We start from the raw sequence: 17633 nt of genomic DNA, 5'->3' as shown, positions 1-17633 counted from the left end.
ACACAATGGCTCGCTTTATGTCTTCTCAAAGCCGACCCACTAAAAACAACGCACCCCACATGGGGCCGACCCATTGAAAACGCACCCTCCACATGGGGCCGACCCATTGAAAACAACACACTTTACATGGGGCCGACCCATTGAAAACAACACACTCCACATGGGGCCAACCCACTGAAAACCACGCACTCCACATGCGGCCAACCCACTGAAAACCACGCACCACATGTGAGGCCGACCCACTGAAAACGCATTAACATGGGGCCGATCCACTGAAAACAACGTACCCCACATGGGGCCGACCCACTGAAAACCACGCACCACACGTGGGGCCGACCCACTGAAAACAACGCATTAACATGGGGCCAACCCACTGAAAACAACGCACCCCACGTGGGGCCGACCCATTGAAAACAACGCACCCCACATGGGGCCGACCCACGGCAGTGGTACACAAGGAGCAGAGTACACTGAGATGCTGAGAGCTCCCCTTGTGGTTGGTCTGCAGATCCATTCCATACATATAACAAAAAGAAGGAAAAGCATAAAATGTGTCACAAAAAAATCACTTTATTACATAATATCCAAATACTTCCTATACCGGAGGATACACAGAGCACACGGGAACAGCGGGGTGCGGGACCATGGCCAATCACATGACACATGGGATGACGGACCATGGCCGATCACATGACACATGGGATGACGGATCATGGCCGATCACAACACATGGGACGACGGACCATGGCCGATCACATGACACATGGGACGACAGACCATGGCCGATCACGACACATGGGACGACGGACCATGGCCGATCACATGACACATGGGACGACGGACCATGGCCGATCACATTACACATGGGACGACGGACCATGGCAGATCACATGACACATGGGACGATGGACCATGGCCGATCACATGACACATGGGACGACGGACCATGGCCGATCACATGACACATGGGATGACGGATCATGGCCGATCACGACACATGGGATGACGGACCATGGCACCCCTGAACCCTGCACACTGCACGTAGCGCACCCCTGAACCCTGCACGTAGCGCACCCGAGCCCTGCACTCTGCGCATGGCGCACTCCTGAACCCTTCACTCTGCACGTGATGCACTCCTGAACCATGCACTCTGTACATAGCACACTCCTGAATCCTGCACACAACTTCTGACCCCTGCATTCTGTACATAGCGCACCCCTGAATCCTGCACTCTGCACGTTGCACACCCCTAAACCCTGCACTCTGCATGTAGCACACCCCTGGACCCTGCATATAGCACACCCCTGAATCCTGCACTCTGCACATAGCGCACTCCTGAATGATGCACGCTGCACGCAGCACACCCCTGAACCCTGCATACTGCACGCAGCGCACCCCTGAACCCTGCACACTGCATGTAGCACACCCCTGGACCCTGCATATAGCACACCCCTGAATCCTGCACTCTGCATGTAGCACACCCCTGGACCCTGCATATAGCACACCCCTGAATCCTGCACTCTGCATATAGCGCACTCCTGAATGATGCACGCTGCACTCAGCACACCCCTGAACCCTGCACGTAGCACACCCCTAAACCCTGCACTCTGCATGTAGCACACCCCTGGACCCTGCATATAGCACACCCCTGAATCCTGCACTCTGCATGTAGCACACCCCTGAACCCTGCACTCTGCACATAGCGCACTCCTGAATGATGCACGCTGCACGCAGTACACCGCTGAACCCTGCACACCCCTGAACCCTGCACACTGCACGTAGCGCACCCCTGAACCCTGCACGTAGCGCACCCGAGCCCTGCACTCTGCGCATGGCGCACTCCTGAACCCTTCACTCTGCACGTGATGCACTCCTGAACCATGCACTCTGTACATAGCACACTCCTGAATCCTGCACACAACTTCTGACCCCTGCATTCTGTACATAGCGCACCCCTGAATCCTGCACTCTGCACGTTGCACACCCCTAAACCCTGCACTCTGCATGTAGCACACCCCTGGACCCTGCATATAGCACACCCCTGAATCCTGCACTCTGCACATAGCGCACTCCTGAATGATGCACGCTGCACGCAGCGCACCCCTGAACCCTGCACACTGCACGTAGCGCACCCCTGAACCCTGCACACTGCACGTAGCACACCCCTGAACCCTGCACACTGCACGTAGCACACCCCTGAACCCTGCACACTGCACGTAGCACACCCCTGAACCCTGCACGTAGCACACCCCTGAACCCTGCACACTGCACGTAGCGCACCCCTGAACCCTGCACACTGCACGTAGCACACCCCTGAACCCTGCACACTGCACGTAGCACACCCCTGAACCCTGCACACTGCACGTAGCACACCCCTGCACACAGCGCACCCCTGAACCCTGCACACTGCACGTAGCACACCCCTGAACCCTGCACACTGCACGTAGCGCACCCCTGAACCCTGCACACTGCACGTAGCACACCCCTGAACCCTGCACACTGCACGTAGCACACCCCTGAACCCTGCACACTGCACGTAGCACACCCCTGCACACAGCGCACCCCTGAACCCTGCACACTGCACGTAGCACACCCCTGAACCCTGCACGTAGCACACCCCTGAACCCTGCACGTAGCACACCCCTGAACCCTGCACACTGCACGTAGCGCACCCCTGAACCCTGCACACTGCACGTAGCACACCCCTGAACCCTGCACACTGCACGTAGCACACCCCTGAACCCTGCACACTGCACGTAGCACACCCCTGCACACAGCGCACCCCTGAACCCTGCACACTGCACGTAGCACACCCCTGAACCCTGCACACTGCACGTAGCGCACCCCTGAACCCTGCACACTGCACGTAGCACACCCCTGAACCCTGCACGTAGCACACCCCTGAACCCTGCACTCTGCACGTAGCACACCCTTGAATGATGCACTCTGCACGTAGCGCACTCTGAAACCCTGTAGTCCGTATGTACAGTACTCCTGAACCCTGCACTATGTATGCAGCACACTCCTGGTATTGATTGCCTCGTTAAGACCCTACCACGCTGGTGCAATTTGGCCACACCTACCATTTGATGCAGTACGCTCTTCTCCCCGCCCATGGGAAGGTGGGGGTTCTGGTTAAATTCCTGCATCTATTCTCTGAGAAAAAATTCCCTGGTTAGTACTGATCCTTCCCTCCTGCAGCAGGTGCAGGTCCAAGAAAGACGTGCGCCCAACATCTCCTGAACCCGAAACTCAGTGGTAGAATTCTGGAGAGATCCGGAACAAGGGAGATGATTCTTAGAACAAAGGAGAGGTCAGAATGTAAACGAGGGGTCAAGGGTCAGTGTTGGAGATAGAGGGTCAGTGTTGGGGTTACAGGGTCAGTGTTGGGGTCACAAGGTTAGTGTTGGGGTTACAGGGTCAGTGTTGGGGTCACAAGGTTAGTGTTGGAGTTACAGGGTCAGTGTTGGGGTCACAAGGTTAGTGTTGGGGTTACAGGGTCAGTGTTGGGGTCACAAGGTTAGTGTTGGGGTTACAGGGTCAGTGTTGGGGTCACAAGGTTAGTGTTGGGGTCACAAGGTTAGTGTTACTGATTGAGTGTGTTTTGGTTACAGGGTCAGTGTTGGGGATAGAGGGTCAGTGTTGGGGTTACAGGATCAGTGTTGGGGATAGAGGGTCAGTGTTGGGGTTACAGGGTCAGTGTTGGGGTTACAGGATCAGTGTTGGGGTTACAGGGTCAGTGTTGGGGTTACAGGGTCAGTGTTGGGGTTACAGGGTCAGTGTTGGGGATAGAGGGTCAGTGTTGGGGTTACAGGGTCAGTGTTGGGGTTACAGGGTCAGTGTTGGGGTTACATGGTCAGCGTTGGGGTTACATGGTCAGCATTGGGGTTACATGGTCAGCGTTGGGGTTACAGGGTTAGTGTTGGGGATAGAGGGTCAGTGTTAGGGTTACAAGGTCAGTGTTGGGGTTACATGGTCAGTGTTGGGGTTACAGGGTTAGTGTTGGGGATAGAGGGTCAGTGTTGGGGTTAAAGGGTTAGTGTTGGGGTTACAGGGTGAGTGTTGGGGATAGAGGGTCAGTGTTGGGGTTACAGGGTCAGTTTGGGGTTAAAGGGTCAGTGTTGGGGTTAAAGGGTCAGTGTTGGGGATAGAGGGTCAGTGTTGGGGTTAAAGGGTTAGTGTTGGGGTTACAGGGTCAGTGTTGGGGATAGAGGGTCAGTGTTGGGGATAGAGGGTTAGTGCTGGGGATAGAGGGTCAGTGTTGGGGATAGAGGGTCAGTGTTGGGGATAGAGGGTCAGTGTTGGGGATAGAGGGTCAGTGTTGGGGATAGAGGGTCAGTGTTGGGGATAGAGGGTTAGTATTGGGGTTAAAGGGTCAGTGTTGGGTATAGAGGGTCAGTGTTGGGGATAGAGGGTTAGTATTGGGGTTAAAGGGTCAGTGTTGGGTATAGAGGGTCAGTGTTGGGGATAGAGGGTTAGTGCTGGGGATAGAGGGTCAGTGTTGGGGATAGAGGGTCAGTGTTGGGGATAGAGGGTCAGTGTTGGGGATAGAGGGTCAGTGTTGGGGATAGAGGGTCAGTGTTAGGGATAGAGGGTCAGTGTTGGGGTCACACAGTCAGTGTTGAGTTATAGGGTGTTGGGGTCAAACAGTCAGTGTTGGGGTCAGAGGGAGGGTTAATCTGTGTTTTGTGATTGCTGCTTGTTCAGTCTACCTCCCTGTAACCCCAACACTAATTCTGTTCTTCTTACTGCTGGTTGCAGATCTAAGGCCGGTCTGTCTTCTAGATTATGCTGCCTGCCTGACCTCCACCCTTCTGCCTATGAACTTGGCTCTTCACTTTGTTCATCTTCCAGAACATCAGCTGACCCCGGCGGGGTAAACCCGAGAGAAGAGACTTGGGAGCTCTGAGCAGTAAAATCTGCAGCTCCATGGAAGGTTCCTGGTGAAGGTTCTATGGCCCCAGACAGAAACCCATTCCCTGCTGACCAACCTATATGAGACCTCCTGGGGACCACCAATAGCAGAGTGCAGAACTGGTTGTGAAAACCACAGAGGAGGAAAGTGTGTTACCCACAGCAACCAATCAGATTTCAGCTTCCAGTATGGAAAAATATCAGGAAATATTCAATTTATGAACAACACAGCTCTGCTGCCGGAGTGAATGTAAGGCAATCATCGAGTCCAGAGGTAGAGGACAGTCCCCATCCCGACAACGCTCACCCGGTCAGATAATAGGAAGATGCTAGTCCCTCCTCGGATCTTGTCCTCATATGGTCAGATGTCCGCCATTATCAGGAAGATATGAGTTCCTTCTCAGATATCGTCCTCACATGGTCAGATGTCCGCCATTGATAGGAAGATATGAGTTCCTCCTCAGATCTCGTCCTCATATGGTCAGATGTCCGCCATTAATAGGAAGACATGAATCCCTCCTCAGATCTCATCCTCACATGGTAAGATGTCCGCCATTAATAGGAAGTTATGAGTTCCTTCTCAGATATCATCCTCACATGGTCAGATGACCACCATTGATAGGAAGATGAGTCCCTCCTCGGATCTCGTCCTCACATGGTCAGATGTCCGCCATTAATAGGAAGTTATGAGTTCCTTCTCAGATATCGTCCTCACATGGTCAGATGTCCGCCATTAATAGGAAGACATGAATCCCTCCTCGGATCTCGTCCTCACATGGTCAGATGTCCACCATTAATAGGAAGATATGACTCCCTCCTCGGACCTGGTCTTCACACCAGTGGCAGTCTCAAGGATCCCTCTACAGTCTGATAATTATAAAACACCTCCAATTTGATTGGACAGTCTGATTCCTCCAGTGTGAAGGTGACGGTGGATGTACAGTTGGTGCCGTCCTGTCTGTTCTCTATTTCTCCATCAATAGAATACATTCCTGTATACCAGGAGAACTCCGCACTGTCCGCCTGACACTCTTCAATGTATGCTACAAGAGTGACCTCCTCCCCCACCCGGGGGCGCTCCGTCACACATTTAATCTCCCGTATACGGAACTTCTTCTCTGGTCCTGTGGAGGGAAGAACATTGTTATTATTGGCGAGCCAGCCATGATGGGTCTGATGTCAGGTACCACACTCAGCTTCTCTTCAACCCCCTCCTTCCCCAGCAGCACACTCTCACCTTTACTCCACTCCCCACCAGGGGGTGCAGAACAACCTGTACTTCCAGGGATGGAAGAGCATGTGACCCACTCCATGTGGTAGTGTTGGGCCAATCACCAAGGACCAGAGCTGTCACATGGGGGGAGTGTATACTACGACTTGAAGGCCTCAGAGCTTATATGGCTTCTCCTGCTGCTGGTGGCTGGGCGGGGTGGTGGGGGTGGGGAGTATGTACTGCTGATGGGGGAGGGGGTTGAGGGGAACTTGTTGCGTTGCACTGCGCGGGTACGAACAGCTCACTTGAAGGAACAATCCCGATATTTTGAGAAGCAGGATGAGGAAATTGTCGGCTTTGTGAACATTTATGGCCTTTGTATGGGATGTCCTGAAATCTGATCACATGACTGCCTGCCTACATGGAAGAGTGTCATGTGACCAGAGTGGGAGGAGCCAGGAAGATAAGTGGTGAGGTTGTGACACACATTGCACAGTTGGGAAATATTAACCCTTTGTGTGGAGACAGCCCTCCATTGTGTTGGCAGTCACCATGTGGTCCTCGGAAGGTCAGCATGTTATATCCGACAGCCGAGTCCGGATTTGGCAGGACACACAATGGGAGGAGCATCTGCCGGAGTCCTGGAATGTGAAAACTGCAATACTGAACCAATGGGGGAAAACCTTCTTCAGGAAATCCATGTTTATTTGTAAAACAACAAAAGAAGGATTCCCAGAGCACTATGTGTGATCTAATGGGAGCTCGGCTGTGCATGCCTCTTAGATACCCTCCCCTTGGTGAAAACGGAAGGTGAAGCCTTATGGAGGTACAACCATAGCGCTGGAGGGGGGGGAGTCACAGCTCTGGGGGGTGGAGTCACATCCCTAGAGGGGAGGAGTCACAACTTTGGAGGGGGAGGAGTCTCAACTCTGGAGGGGGAGGAGTCTCAACTCTGGAGGGGAGGAGTCACAACCTTGGAGGAGGAATCATAGCTCTGGAGTGGAGGAGACACAACCTTGGAGGGGGAAGAGTCACAGCTCTGGAGGGGGAGGAATCAAAGCCCTGGAGGGGAGGAGTCACAACCTTTGAGGGGGAGGAGTCACAACCTTGGAGATGGAAGAGTCACAGCTCTGGAGGGGGAGAAGTCACAACCCTGGAGGGGGAGAAGTCACAACCTTGGAGAGGGAGGAGTCACAATCTTGGAGGGGGAGGAGTCATAACCTTGGAGGGGGAGGAATCATAGCTCTGGAGGGGGAGGAGGCACAACTTTGGAGGGGGAGGATTCACAGCTCTGAAGGGGGAGGAGTCACAGCTCTGGAGGGGGCTCAATTCTGGAGGGGGAGGAGTCTCAATTCTGGAGGTGGAGTCACAGCTCTGGAGGGGGAGGAGTCACAACCTTGGAGGGGAGGAGTCACAGCTCTGGATGGGAGGAGGCACAACTCTGGAGGGGAGGAGGCACAGCTCTGGAGGGGGGGAGTCACAGCTCTGGAGGGGGGGATTCACAGCTCTGGAGGGGAGGAGGCACAACTCTGGAGGGGAGGAAGCACAACCTTGGAGGGGGAGGAGTCACAGCTCTGGAGGGGAGGAGTCACAGCTCTGCAGGGGGAGAAGTCACAGCTCTGCAGATGGGGGAGTCTCAGCTCTGCAGGGGGAAAGTCAACTTTGGAGAGAGAAGTATCACAGCTTTTGTGGGGGGGTCACAGCTCTTGTTGGGGAGGAGTCACAGCTGTGGAGGGGGAGGAGTCACTGCTCTGGTGGGGGAGGAGTCACAGCTCTGGAGGAGAGAGGTCACAGCTCTGCAGCGGGAAAAGTAACAGCTGTGAAGGGGGGGGGGGGGAGGTAGTCACAGCTCCCCATATCCCTCTTATTTGTAAGTCCCCCTGTGCCCGTTAGGGGTACAGGGGGATCTGTCCTAATATTGGGGGGGGGGGGGGTTGTGGATTGTTTGGTGTCATGTGCTTGCATCCCATTGTTCTATTGGGTGTCTGGCTTGGGAGCAAACTATTATGGGATGTATGTGTTTATGTATTGGCTTGGTGGGGGGTGTCTCCAGCAGCCCTCCCTCCTGATGGGACTGTCTGCTGGTGTGTCTCTTGTTACTAAATGTAGATTGCCCCGCCCTGTGTCATTATGCAGGGAGGGGGGTTGCCCCGCCCTGTGTCATTATGCAGGGAGGGGGGTTGCCCCGCCCTGTGTCATTATGCAGTGAGGGGGGTTGTCCCGCCCTGTGTCATTATGCAGGGAGGGGGGATTGCCCCGCCCTGTGTCATTATGCAGGGAGGGGGGATTGCCCCGCCCTGTGTCATTATGCAGGGAGGGGGGATTGCCCCGCCCTGTGTCATTATGCAGGGAGGGGGGATTGCCCCGCCCTGTGTCATTATGCAGGGAGGGGGGTTGTCCCGCCCTGTGTCATTATGCAGGGAGGGGGGATTGCCCCGCCCTGTGTCATTATGCAGGGAGGGGGGATTGCCCCGCCCTGTGTCATTATGCAGGGAGGGGGGATTGCCCCGCCCTGTGTCATTATGCAGGGAGGGGGGATATTCCCGAGTGTATATATCTTGTATCTGTGTTCAAATAAAGGATTCTATTTCCTGGATTACTTCAGGACTGGTGTCGTCTGGTCTTGTATGGTCGGCTGTGGTGTCTGTGGTTGGACGGGAAGCGGTATTCTAACGGAAGTACCCAACTGCAGTCTGGGGTCGGTTCCGTTACAATTACCATGACACTGTGGTGTGACCAAGCCCTGAGCTTCAGCTACTGAGCTCTGTGAACAGCAGACTGAAGGAAATCATGTGAAAATAAGGTGGAGCCCCGAGGTGCGCCCCCTGCTGGGCAATCTGGGAAGTGTCTGTTCATAGTTCATGTTTTATTCCAGATGGTATTCTTCAGTCCTGACCATAATAAAGAGGAAACACTATAAACCCCTCCTCCATCCCCTCCCTTCACCCCCATCCCCTCCCTCCTCCCCCATCCCCTCCCCCACCCCCAGACGGATCATCTCACCGGATTCTGGGGCTTCGCCCATCTTGGTAGAATCTCCTATAAAACAAGAGAAAAGTTTACTAATAAAGAGAAGAGAAATCATCCCACAGCAATAAATGTATTGGATCCATGAACATCAGAGCCCCGAAATATATCCCGGCCCCCGCACTGTTCTCAGTGTCCTCAGGATGGGAGACCTGGGGGCCCGCCATAGTCTGGGGCCACAGCGACATGACAAAGTGGACCTGAGTTCAAAGGTGAAGATTTGCTGCTCTACAGGGAATGCCTAATGAATTCTTGAATTCCTCCTGAAAATACCTGTATAGTTCCTGTACCTAAGCACTCCTGATAGCAGGGCACTTCCTGTACCTAGGCACTGCTGATAGCAGGGCACTTCCTGTACCTAGGCACTCCTGATAGCAGGGCACTTCCTGTACCTAAGCACTCCTGATAGCAGGGCACTTCCTGTACCTAGGCACTCCTGATAGCAGGGCACTTCCTGTACCTAGGCACTGCTGATAGCAGGGCACTTCCTGTACCTAGGCACTGCTGATAGCAGGGCACTTCCTGTACCTAGGCACTCCTCATATCAGGGCACTTCCTGTGCCCAGGCACTCCTGATATCAGGGCACTTCCTGTGCCTAAGCACTCCTGATAGCAGGGCACTTCCTGTACCTAGGCACTGCTGATAGCAGGGCACTTCCTGTACCTAGGCACTGCTGATAGCAGGGCACTTCCTGTACCTAGGCACTGCTGATAGCAGGGCACTTCCTGTACCTAGGCACTGCTGATAGCAGGGCACTTCCTGTACCCAGGCACTGCTGATAGCAGGGCACTTCCTGTACCTAGGCACTGCTGATAGCAGGGCACTTCCTGTACCTAGGCATTGCTGATAGCAGGGCACTTCCTGTACCTAGGCACTGCTGATAGCAGGGCACTTCCTGTACCTAGGCACTCCTCATATCAGGGCACTTCCTGTGCCTAAGCACTCCTGATATCAGGGCACTTCCTATACCTAGGCACTCCTGATATCAGGGCACTTCCTGTACCTAGGCACTGCTGATAGCAGGGCACTTCCTGTACCTAGGCACTCCTCATATCAGGGCACTTCCTGTACCTAGGCACTCCTCATATCAGGGCACTTCCTGTGCCCAAGCACTCCTGATATCAGGGCACTTCCGTTCCATAACTTCATAGCTGTATATTTGCAGTGTGAGATCATCCAAGTCCTGCTACCTCTGACTGCTGGTCTCATTAGATTTGGTGATGTCACTACTGTGCTGTGTGTTTGCCTTGCTGGAGGGGAAGCTGTACCTGAGGAACTGCAGTGGAAGGATCTCCCTACTTCTACTTCATCCATTTTGTGGATCTGTGCTTCCACTGCCTCTATCATTACCCCTCCAGCCATCAGGGGGCAGCCTGGACAGGTAGAAGCAAAGCCTGCCTCTACCAAGATGGCTGCCTCCACATAGACATTGTGCAGAGCAAGAGAATCAGTAATGGAGAAAAGATCAGCTGCAGGGAGATCACAGGAGACAGTGATGGCCGGTCCGTTGTCCTCTGCTTTCACCACACAGGTCCTCTATAAGAACACCTTTCCCCATGACTACTATTCCCTCTGTGATAAGCGGCATGGCCAGCACCGTTCTCCTCCTCCTCCTGTCTGCATTCCACCGGAAAGTGTACATGGAGCGCCCCCTCTGAACATCCCTATCCCTGGACTCGTCTAATGAGTCCTCCACCTAATCCTATTGGCTGAGAGTAATCAAATGTACATAGAGCACCCCTCCCTGGACATCCCTATCCCTGGACTCGTCTAATGAATCCTCCACCTAATCCTATTGGGTGAGGGTGATCAGATGTAGATGGAGCGCCCCCTCTGGACATCCTTATCCCTGGACTCGTCCAATGAATCCTCCACCTAATCCTATTGGGTGAGGGTGATCAGATGTAGATGGAGCGCCCCCTCTGGACATCCCTATCCCTGGACTCGTCCAATGAATGACATATGAACACATCATACATATGAAGGATACACGGGGATCTCACCTGTCAGGTGCAGATTATATCTCTTCTCTCGGACAATCTTGGACTGACTGTGTGTCACCTCACACCGGATGGACGTTTTATCATCGGTCATCTTCGGGGTGAAGGCCAGCGTGCTGGAAGATTTATACAGACCGTCCGATCCGATCTCTGGATCCAATATTGTCACCTCAGATTGGGGGAAGGTGCTGAACTCCTTAAACCATTTTATTTGTAGGTCTCGGGGGGAGAATCCGGATATTGTTACCTTGAATGAGGCTTTCTGATTGGCTGCCACACTCATTGGATGGACGATAATGTCCGATAATGTGGGCGGTCTCTCTGTAATGATAAATATATAACAGGTCAGGTTGTGGGGAATCGAAGAACAGATCATGTCAGTAGAGCTGGTCGACCTCTCAGCAATGTAAAGGAAATTTCATCTTAGAGGTTTTATTTTTGTTGTCTTTTATCCACCATCGAGAACCCAGAATTCCCAATACGTCACCCTGACAACCCAGACAGTTCACAGTGCAGAAACCAGACCCAGATCTGCAGAGAGGTCACCCTGGAGGATGTCTCCATGGCATTTACCCAAAGCAACCTCATCAATACTGGAATCACATTGATGACCCCAAGATGATCAGTCCTGATTGGCTGCTGCACATTGTTCTCTGTCCTATTAGATCAAACATTTCAAAGTCATGTCAGTGTATATGTCAGTGCCATAGTCCAGTAGGGAATGGGTGCCCACGGTATGGTCCAGGATGGAATGGGTGCCCACGGCATGGTCCAGGATGGAATGGGTACCCACGGCATGGTCCAGGATGGAATGCGTGCCCACGGCATGGTCCAGGATGGAATGGGTGCCCACGGCATGGTCCAGAATGGAATGGGTGCCCACGGCATGGTCCAGGATGGAATGGGTGCCCACGGCATGGCCCAGGATGGAATGGGTGCCCACGGCATGGCCCAGGATGGAATGGGTGCCCACGGCATGGCCCAGGATGGAATGGGTGCCCACGGCATAGTCCAGGAGGGAATGGGTGCCCACGGCATGGTCCAGGAGGGAATGGGTGCCCACGGCATGGTCCAGGAGGGAATGCGTGCCCACGGTATGGTCCAGGATGGAATGGGTGCCCACGGCATAGTCCAGGAGGGAATGGGCACCCAGGGCATGGTCCAGGAGGTAATGCGTGCCCACGGCATCGTCCAGGATGGAATGGGTGCCCGCGGCATGGTCCAGGATGGAATGGGTGCCCGCGGCATGGTCCAGGAGGTAATGCGTGCCCACGGCATGGTCCAGGAGGGAAAGCATGCCCACAGCATGGTCCAGGATAGAGTGGGTGCCCAGGGCATGGTCCAGGAGGGAATATGTGCCCACGGCATGGTCCAGGATGGAGTGTATGTCAAGGGCATGGTCCAGGATGGAGTGCATGCCAGTGCCATGGTCCAGGATGGAGTGTGTGCCCCCGGAATCTTACATTTCCTCAGGTAGATGGGTTGGCTCCCTGCAGTCTGGCTGTGTTGCAGTAGGCATGGGGTTTATGGCGAGTCACACACTGGTACACTTGATCAATAAACTGTGAGTAGCACAGTGGCTAAGTGGTTCGCACTTCTGCCTGGCAGTACTAGGGTCGCCGGTTCAAATCCTAACCACGGAACCACCTGCCTGGAGTTTGCATGTTCTCCCTGTGCCTGCGTGGGTTTCCTCTGTGTACTTCGGTTTCCTCCTACACTCCAAAGACATGCTGGTAGGTTAATTGTCTCCTGTCTAAATTGTCCCTAGTATGTGTATGTATAAATGTGAGTTAGGGACCTTAGGTTGTATGCTCCTCGGGGGCGGGGACTGATGTGAATGTACAATATATATATGGAAAGTGCGGAGTACATTGATGGCGCTATAGAAGTACCTGAAATAAATACATTGTGCAGTGTGGCTTTCCCTTTGGATCTTTGCCCGCTTATTTGCGGGCAGATGGCTGTGAGAGGGGGATTCATTATGGGTTCTGCGCATGCGCAATGGGGTTCGGCGGCGACGGGTGAGTGACGTCACCCGCGCATGCGCCATTCATTTCAGCGGCGCGAGGTGCTCACTGCGCAGGCGCGACCGCGGTATTTTTAAATGCTGGCGTCCTTGGGATAGGATTCACCCCTTTGACAACGAGCGTGGCTCGAAACATGTTAGGGGATCCACCCAACAGACGCCATTAGATTACCAGGGAACCACAGATCACCAGGGAAATTCCTTGTTTGACCTGGGCTGTGTTTTTCCCATTATGTGAGTTGTATACTTTATATTTTACTGTTCACCCATTAAAACATACTTCACTATCATTGCCCATTTTGCTCTGGCTCATTATTCATGAGCGTTATCAAGGTGGTGTGATCCAGATGAACAGTGCGTGGAGAGGACTTCGTTGGACCTGCTGGTAAAACCGGAGATGACCGTGGGGGGTTTCCACCATTCCTGGAAGTCTCATATGGTGACCGGATGCTGTTCTAGTTGCTGACCAGGCCCTGATGTCCATCTTATACATACAACGCTCTGTTTGTATGTTTTTGTGGTAAGCGCAATCATTTACTGGATTCTTCCACAAGCCGGATTGGATTTCAATATTTATATTTTATCTATATGGAACTGTTCGTATTTTGACTGTTTATTTACTGTCTCATCCATCTTTATTTTGATGGTTGATATACCATTTAGCGCTGCATACCATTTGTATAAATACATTGTGTATTGTACTGTTACTGTCTTGTCTCATGTTCGGTCCCCCCCGCTATTGTACAGCGCTGAGCAAACCATTGGTGCTATATAAATACTGTATAATAATAATTGGAGTGATGATAAGCTGGCCATAGAATGATTGACATTCAGCCGCTAACAACCAAATTTCAATCAGTGGGTGGCTGTTCTTGCTTTAGATCAGCTTCTGTGGAAGGGACTCCCACTATCAGAAAACAACGTCCCAGGCGGAGGGATTCCTTCATCCACCTTGTTTGTGTAGATGGAGGAATCTGTTTTCTCATTCAGCCTGTTAGGAACACGCAGAGTGGACGCTGAACAGTCCAATGGAGAGTCGGAAGGCTAAAGCATTTGTTGGCGATATCTTCTGTTTCTAATGACCTCTGGGAGGGACTTTCTTGCAGGTTTTGTTCTCCGGAGAAATAAAAGTGGCCAAGAGGCCCATAAATGTACTTTTGACGTCTGGACTGCCTCTCTGCGAGCTCTACGCTTGAAGCTGAATGATGTGATTTGGAACAAGTGGATCCCACTAAAGGTGGCTGGTCAGCAGCAATGGGCTAATATAACTCAGCGGGAAATGGTTAGACTGATGGAGGTTCAGGTGACTGCTTTGGCTTAGGCAGCAGAGAGGGACTGACAGACTCTACATCAGGTGGTACAATAGATAGGCCCAAGGTCTGGAGGCCTCTGTCGGCACCCAAGGTCTGGAGGCCTCTGTTGGCACCCAAGGTCTGGAGGCCTCTGTCGGCACCCAAGGTCTGGAGGCCTCTGTCGTCACCCAAGGTCTGGAGGCCTCTGTCGGCACCCAAGGTCATCCTGGTGTAATAAGAGAAAGCCAATACTTGCAGAAAACGATGTCACTGGAGTCCTATCTAACCACTTTGGAATGGACAGCCAACGCAAGGCCTGGTCCGAAGAGCAGTGAGTGGGACTGCTATTCCATTTCCTTTCCAGGGAACTCCAGAAAATGTCTTTGGACCTGGTCCTGGAGGAGACCAAAGACTATGAGAAACTGAAAGTTCAAATACTCTGATGGCTGGGGGTGATCACTTGTGTATGAGCCCAACACGTTTGCCGCTGGACCTACCAATAAGTGGCTTAAACTAGAGATTCCCACTTTGGACCAAATTGTGGAATGGATCACAGCGAAGTGTTCTGTGGGTGCTGGCGTCAATCCTGAGCCCACACCCTTGAGAGGGTATCTTTGGTGGACATCAACTGACTCTTAGACACCTAGCCTTGGGGATCTTGCATCACCTGTTCTCATGCAGGACCATCCGCTAGCAGCTTGACATGACATAGATCCAGCTACTATCTCGTCTACGCTGTGTTCCATTCCTCCAAGAACCCGCTATTGGCCTACACCTCTCAGGTACACCTACCATCCCCTGTGGGGTATCCACCTGAAGGGTTTACATCACCGTGATGCCTTGTGACATATACTGTACATGTGGCACCCTCTGCAATACATGACTTAGATAATACTATGCTGCGCACATCAAATATCTGCAGGTTGGACCTCTGACCCCGGAAGAATGGGGTCTGCGCCATCATGGGCTCACTCTCAGGGAGAACTTTGTATGTATCGTGTATATTACCCAGCAATGTCTGTGTGTTTTATTACTAATCCTGTTATTATTCAATTGGAGAATATAGGAAACGCACCTGGAAGGCTCAAGACACTGTCTTTTGTGATAGCCTGCATGCCCCTTTGTGTCACACTGCAGGTATAGACCTTCCCATAATCCTGAGCTGTAGGTGTGATCGTCAGAGAACAGGACAGAACGTCTCCGCTGCCTTGGGTCACTCTCTGCTGGTGTTTCCCCAGATCTCTTCCTCTCTCTGACCAGGTGACCTCAGGGGTGTGTCCGGGATCACAGCCAGCCAGATCACAGCGCAGAGTCACAGGATGTCCATAATCCGGTATACGGGGGTCACTGGAGATCTCACTGAGCACATAGAGACCTGTGGAGGCAGAATATAATACATTCCATAATAACTGACCTTTACAGATATCACAGCCAACAATATCACACATATCAGGTCTGGCTCTGTGATCTCCCTGCAGACAGAGGAGGAAGAGGTGGAGGCAGTGAGCTCTCTGCAGACAGGAGGAGGAAGAGGTGGAGGCAGTGGTCTCTCTGCAGACAGAGGAGGAAGAAGTGGAGGCAGTGATCTCTCTACAGAGGTGGGGTGGACGCAGCTTGAGGCGGGGTGGACGGAGGTTGAGGCGGGGTGGACGGAGGTTGAGGTGGGGTGGACGGAGGTTGAGGCGGGGTGGACGGAGGTTGAGGCGGGGTGGACGGAGGTTGAGGCAGGGTGGACAGAGGTTGAGGTGGGGTGGGCGGAGGTTGAGGTGGGGTGGATGGAGGTTGAGGTGGGGTGGAAGGAGGTTGAGGTGGGGTGGAAGGAGGTTGAGGTGGGGTGGACAGAGGTTGAGGTGGGGTTGGTGGAGGTTGAGGTGGGGTGGACAGAGGTTGAGGTGTTGAGGTGGGGTGGAAGGAGGTTGAGGTGGGGTGGACAGAGGTTGAGGTGGGGTGGACGTAGGTTGAGGAGGGGTGGACAGAGGTTGAGGTGGGGTGGACAGAGGTTGAGGTGGGGTGGACAGAGGTTGAGGTGGGGTGGACGTAGGTTGAGGTGGGGTGGACGGAGGTTGAGGTGGGGTGGACGGAGGTTGAGGTGGGGTGGACAGAGGTTGAGGTGGGGTGGACAGAGGTTGAGGTGGGGTTGGTGGAGGTTGAGGTGGGGTGGACAGAGGTTGAGGTGTTGAGGTGGGGTGGAAGGAGGTTGAGGTGGGGTGGACAGAGGTTGAGGTGGGGTGGACGTAGGTTGAGGAGGGGTGGACAGAGGTTGAGGTGGGGTGGGGTGGACAGAGGTTGAGGTGGGGTGGACAGAGGTTGAGGTGGGGTGGACAGAGGTTGAGGTGGGGTGGACGGAGGTTGAGGTGGGGTGGACGGAGGTTGAGGTGGGGTGGACGGAGGTTGAGGTGGGGTGGACGGAGGTTGAGGTGGGGTGGACATAGGTTGAGGTGGGGTGGACGTAGGTTGAGGCGGGGTAGACGGAGGTTGAGGCGGGGTGGATGGAGGTTGAGGTGGGGTGGACAGAGGTTGAGGTGGGGTGGACAGAGGTTGAGGTGGGGTGGACAGAGGTTGAGGTGGGGTGGACAGAGGTTGAGGTGGGGTTGGTGGAGGTTGAGGTGGGGTGGACAGAGGTTGAGGTGTTGAGGTGGGGTGGAAGGAGGTTGAGGTGGGGTGGACAGAGGTTGAGGTGGGGTGGACGTAGGTTGAGGAGGGGTGGACGTAGGTTGAGGAGGGGTGGACAGAGGTTGAGGTGGGGTGGACAGAGGTTGAGGTGGGGTGGACGTAGGTTGAGGTGGGGTGGACGTAGGTTGAGGTGGGGTGGACGGAGGTTGAGGCGGGGTGGACGGAGGTTGAGGTGGGGTGGACGTAGGTTGAGGCGGGGTAGACGGAGGTTGAGGTGGGGTGGATGGAGGTTGAGGTGGGGTGGAAGGAGGTTGAGGTGGGGTGGACAGAGGTTGAGGTGGGGTGGACAGAGGTTGAGGTGGGGTGGACAGAGGTTGAGGTGGGGTGGACAGAGGTTGAGGTGGGGTTGGTGGAGGTTGAGGTGGGGTGGACAGAGGCTGAGGTGTTGAGGTGGGGTGGAAGGAGGTTGAGGTGGGGTGGAAGGAGGTTGAGGTGGGGTGGACGTAGGTTGAGGTGGGGTGGACGTAGGTTGAGGTGGGGTGGACGT

The 17633-nt window shown here is 53.8% G+C and overlaps 1 protein-coding gene across 1 annotated transcript in view; it reads right to left on the bottom strand.

Moving 5' to 3' along the window:
• Positions 1-5112: 5112 nt before the first annotated feature.
• Positions 5113-17633, bottom strand: part of LOC149428733 (uncharacterized) — a 59997-nt gene continuing 47476 nt past the window's right edge. The window contains exons 9-12 of the mRNA XM_089667066.1: positions 15549-15848; positions 11159-11476; positions 9131-9166; positions 5113-6038 (exon numbers count right to left, since the gene is read on the bottom strand). Coding sequence (XP_089523192.1) covers positions 5746-6038; positions 9131-9166; positions 11159-11476; positions 15549-15848 — 947 coding nt within the window. The 3' untranslated portion in view covers positions 5113-5745. The remainder of the gene's footprint in view (positions 6039-9130; positions 9167-11158; positions 11477-15548; positions 15849-17633) is intronic.

This window comes from Staurois parvus, unplaced genomic scaffold, assembly GCF_062004578.1.
Source record: "Staurois parvus isolate SC_StPar_1 unplaced genomic scaffold, SC_StPar_1.0 ptg002996l, whole genome shotgun sequence".
NCBI lineage: Eukaryota > Metazoa > Chordata > Amphibia > Anura > Ranidae > Staurois > Staurois parvus.
Note: the sequence above shows the minus strand (reverse complement) of the source record. Positions and strands in the feature narration are given on the sequence as shown.